Source organism: Synchiropus splendidus, chromosome 14 (assembly GCF_027744825.2).
Source record: "Synchiropus splendidus isolate RoL2022-P1 chromosome 14, RoL_Sspl_1.0, whole genome shotgun sequence".
NCBI lineage: Eukaryota > Metazoa > Chordata > Actinopteri > Syngnathiformes > Callionymidae > Synchiropus > Synchiropus splendidus.
In genome coordinates this window covers 9,255,502-9,259,905 of record NC_071347.1, presented here as the reverse complement: position 1 = coordinate 9,259,905, position 4,404 = coordinate 9,255,502, and the positions used below count along the sequence as shown (strand labels likewise).

General features: G+C 44.5%; 1 protein-coding gene across 1 annotated transcript; it reads left to right on the top strand.

Annotated features, from left to right (window-relative positions):
- Window positions 1-487: 487 nt before the first annotated feature.
- On the top strand, window positions 488-2,393 carry fibina (fin bud initiation factor a). Its single transcript, XM_053885968.1, has one exon. It carries the CDS (start codon window positions 558-560, stop codon window positions 1,179-1,181), a length of 624 nt encoding a protein of 207 aa, XP_053741943.1. The 5' UTR covers window positions 488-557; the 3' UTR covers window positions 1,182-2,393.
- The last annotated feature ends 2,011 nt before the right edge of the window (window positions 2,394-4,404 follow it).

The window sequence follows — 4,404 nt, the reverse complement described above, 5'->3', positions numbered from 1 at the left end:
AAGATGGCTTCCTCGCGCACATCCCATCGGCATGTGCTCGCGACAAAGTCAAATATACAGTATTCTTTTTTTTAATTCAGCCATATTTATTGCTACCTGTCAGTTGACATTGAAATTCTTTTTTTTTTCCAGCTGATGCTGGATGACCAATGTTTGCATTTGTGAATTGTACTTGTGTTTTTTCAGTGGCTGGAATTATGAAATTGGTCAGTTGTTTTTATTCCAGACACGGGTCCTAAGTGTAGCACATGGCGTATGTTTCAGTAAAGGAGACTGACGAGGGCCTCGCTTGCTTTTTCTCCTCTCAGGTGCGCAACATCCACAGTGAAAGCACCGCACATCATCAGTCTACTGCGCCAGAAACCATCAGACTCCATAATTGCCAACCTCATTTTGAACATTCCGAGCGAAAACATGTTGTGACTGAGTCAGTCCCGGGACCACAGGGGCCCCTACTGGCTCTCAGTCAGGGTGACGGGGGTATGTGTAACCTGAGTCGGGGAGAAAACAGCTCCGGCTCTCAGCTCCAGCGCAGACGGAGCGAGAGGAGGCGCACGATGGAGCCGCTCCTGCTGCTGCTGCTCTGCGCGCTCACCAGCCTGCGCTGCTGCTCGGCGGTCTATGACGGACCCCTCCAGGCCGAGATCTCCAACGGAACCTTCCACCACTACTTCGTCCCTGATGGCTACTACGAAGAGACGGAGGACTTGGAGAAGTGCCAGATGTTGTTTAAATTCTCCGACGCTCATCGGTGCGGCGCCTCGGAGGACAGCGAGATCCGGGACGACCTCATTATCGCCCGGCTGCAGGCGGAGGAAGCCGCGCGGCTGCTGGAGGGCATCGGGCGGTCGGTGACCCGCGACCTGGATGGGGAGGACAGCTACGGAAAGCTCCTCAACCGGGAGCTCGCCCAGATCCGGGAGGCCTTCTCCGGCGTGGATAAGTCCCTTGTGGAGCTGGAGGTGAAGTTCAAGCAAAGTCAGGAGAGCGAGCTGAGAGAGGAGCAGCAGCTGAGCGGCTACGCGGTCAAGCATGTGGCGGAGATCCGGGACACGCTGCGACACACCACTGACATCTCCGCGGGGCTGAGAGACAAGCACGAGCTGCTGTCCCTCATCGTCCGCAGCCACGGAACCAGACTGAGCCGCCTGAAGACCCAGTATCTCCACCCTGACTCCTAGATGCACTTCACCACCCCCCACTAAACGAGAAGCTTTTATTGGAAGATCTTTTGTGTTGGGTTGAACTCTGACTACGGTTTCTGCAGATTACACACAGAACTCTTTGTATAATTCGTTGCAGATCTAAAGTCGTCCGATAAAAATGGCAGATTTGCCTGTTAAAAGGTGCATTTCATCCTTCCAAAATTCTGGTTACAAACCCAGCCCAGCCTTGTCAAAATGATCAGACTAGTCTCCAAACTCTGGATCCCCTCCAGTGCATGTCAATCATGTGAGTCACAAAGATCAAGCAGAGATCTCTCACTATCTTGCAAATTACAAAAGAAAAGGTGATGATGGAAGGGAATTCAATATAAGGGTGGAAAGCAGATGTATGAGTCTGTTGTGTATTGGGCCGGAAATGAACCAGAAAGCTGCTTTATGCTGAACTTACCCCAGTAAAATGCAGATATTCACATTCGACTCCTATTTCCTGTTAAAAGCCTGCCAGTTATTGACCGTTCAATAAATGTAAATAACCCACAGCTGGTGAATAATTTTAGCCCCTTGTGATGGATATCAACTGAGGAAGCCTGACTGCCTGGTTTTTGTATCGTATGTATAATGTGTACTCTTCAGTCGGCGAGCTTTATCGTATAAGGTTATTTATTAGTTTGCTATTCTCAAACGTTCACAGCAACCAGTTTAGTCAAGATGGTGGAAGCTGTCTGAGGTGGCTGTGTATGATTTACATATAAGAATTTGTGTTTAATATTTTGTGTGTATGGTTTGGTTTTCCAAGGTTCCCCAAAGAATAATTCCAATAAAGAGCTGTACAGTATAACTGCAGATGCCAATATGGACATTAAGAATGATCCCAGAGCTGCATTGAGAATATGTTTGGATTTCCCAGTTATGTGGTACTTCTTGGTCCAAATCTATCCCATGCTGTTTCACAGTCCGTTCCAAAGGCAGTTACACAGGAGTGAAACCACCACTGCCGGGGTGTTTGCCACTGAGAAGAAAGTCTCAAATGTCTCGCCTTGCCCCAACCTCGTGGAAATATGTTTTTAATGGAGCTCGAATGAAAACATGAACATCAGCACATTCTTCCAAGTCGGGAGAAAAGGAAACATGGACGTATATGAAGTCTGGATTTAGCCGTGTGCAAACGTGTGGGACTCCTCAGCAGTAAAATCAACCTGGAAGTTGTTGTTTTTTTACATTAAAATATTAAAGGAATTTTAATATTTTGCATTTAAGATGCATTTCATTTTTAAGCTGTGCTACAGCTTAATTCCTAAACAGCTCAAATGTGAACTGGAGCCGACCTTGTTCATCCTGCGTTGGATTTCTGGCGCGTCTGTCACGCGCTGCGCCGCTAAGTGGCTCAGTTTAACTGCTGTCTAAATTCTGTCACTGCCACCCACTTCCATCTGGAAGCCATCGACGGCAGTAAAAAATATGCTTGTCTAAAAGCAGCGCTGCCATTATGATCTCCACTTATAAAAACTCCATTGTTTTGTTGGCCTTATATAAAGTTAACAGACTTGTGGAGGATGTGTATAGGCTTCTTCCTACTGTGTTATTACAGATCAGATATGTTTCGAGCTGCGCTGATGACAGAACACAAAGGAAGCCACTGTTTGAATTGCCCATGACTCTGAATGACTATCTTCTAATTCCACTGGCAGGTATTTGTGTACTTTAAGCCTTCTACTACTGTATAATAACCTCTTGTTCCAGCCAACGTCAACAGCCGCAAGCTCAGCGCCAAAAGTGTGCCTGCTTTATTTCCAGACCCACATTGTATCTGCAGATGTGAACTGGGCCAGATGGGCGCAACTGGGTGTGATTTCCTCTCTAGTTTTCCTCACAGTCCAGCCTCCCCTCAGGGACCCTCATTCTGAAAACAGCACTGTGCACCACTGCAGTGTCGAGCTGCAGGAGCTCTGTTAGCACAGGAACCTTAGACATGCGCCCGTGTGTGCGCAGCATAATAATAGAAGCCTTCCCCAGGAAAAATATGACTCAAAGTAAAGGTGAAATTTTAGAAAAATATTACTACGTTTTGCAGCAGCACTAAATATATAACTTCTAATCTCATATGTTCAACCAAAATGTACTTTAGACTCAAATGTGAGTGTGCAAATATTTCTGAATTCTGAATTCATTCTGAGTTTATTTTTGCCAGCTTTGCCTCAGAATATAAACTCTAGTCCAGTTTTTGTCTGATGAAACACCTTTTCAAGAACAAGTCATCTTTACTGAAAGAAACCTAGTGGTTAGTTCTCATCAACTTCTTATTTGAAAAGCACAAAGAAAGGTCAGGAATGTGGACCAGAGTTGACCCCTCTCTCAGAGCCCTGAAACCAAATACCTACGCAGTACTATAGAGACAGATGGCGATATCTGATGCAGCTATTGTTTTTATAACACAGTTGTTGTCATCAGCAAACCTACAGGTTGATTTAAGAAAATCTAATAAATGGAAACTGGATATTGTTTCTCAAGCATTTGAGTTGAGTCTGAAGGGAATCAGCAGGTGCGTGTCCACATATTAATGGCCCTGGTTTCTATGGTTGTGAATGTAAAAACAGTCACGAAACATACCTTCTTGACTTCAACCCCTTTTATGACATCATATATAAATACGTTATAAGCACATCTTACAATGCTAATGGGTTGGTTTACTGATGTGTATATATAGCTGTGACTTCATGTTGAGGTCATGTCTAATTTGAGCCCCCTTGAGAGGGAAGTTTGTTCCCCTCAGCCCGTCTGAGATTGAATCGCAAGGCAAAGAGTTAGTCATCTACATAGTTGAGAAATCAGATCAAATCAGAAATAAATATGTATTTTGTCTATTAACAGCCATGATACAAAACAACATTTTAATCGATCCAATTGACGCCAGTAAATTCAACCTTAAATTGCCTAATCTAGGTGACCCCCACTTCTCGCCTCAAGGCGTTGAGAAGGGAGCTGCCCACTGTGAGGCCATTATGGAACAAGCAACAGAAAGGAATGAAGGAAAACCTACTTTCTTTTTATTAGAATTATGTTTACTTTACACATGTGTTGCATATGTTGCGTGATTTGTGTATTTTAGTCCACTGTTCTATTGAAATGAATTTGTATTTCTGACCTAAATATTACCCTTTTCAGTACATGTTGACTGCTTAGTGTCAAAACAAAAATAATGAAGAGCTCAACAATCCCCTTTTATTGCAGATGCACAAAG

Coding starts and splice junctions, on each gene's coding strand:
- fibina (XM_053885968.1), top strand. CDS start 558: ATGGAGCCGCTCCTGCTGCTGCTGCTCTGCGCGCTCACCAGCCTGCGC.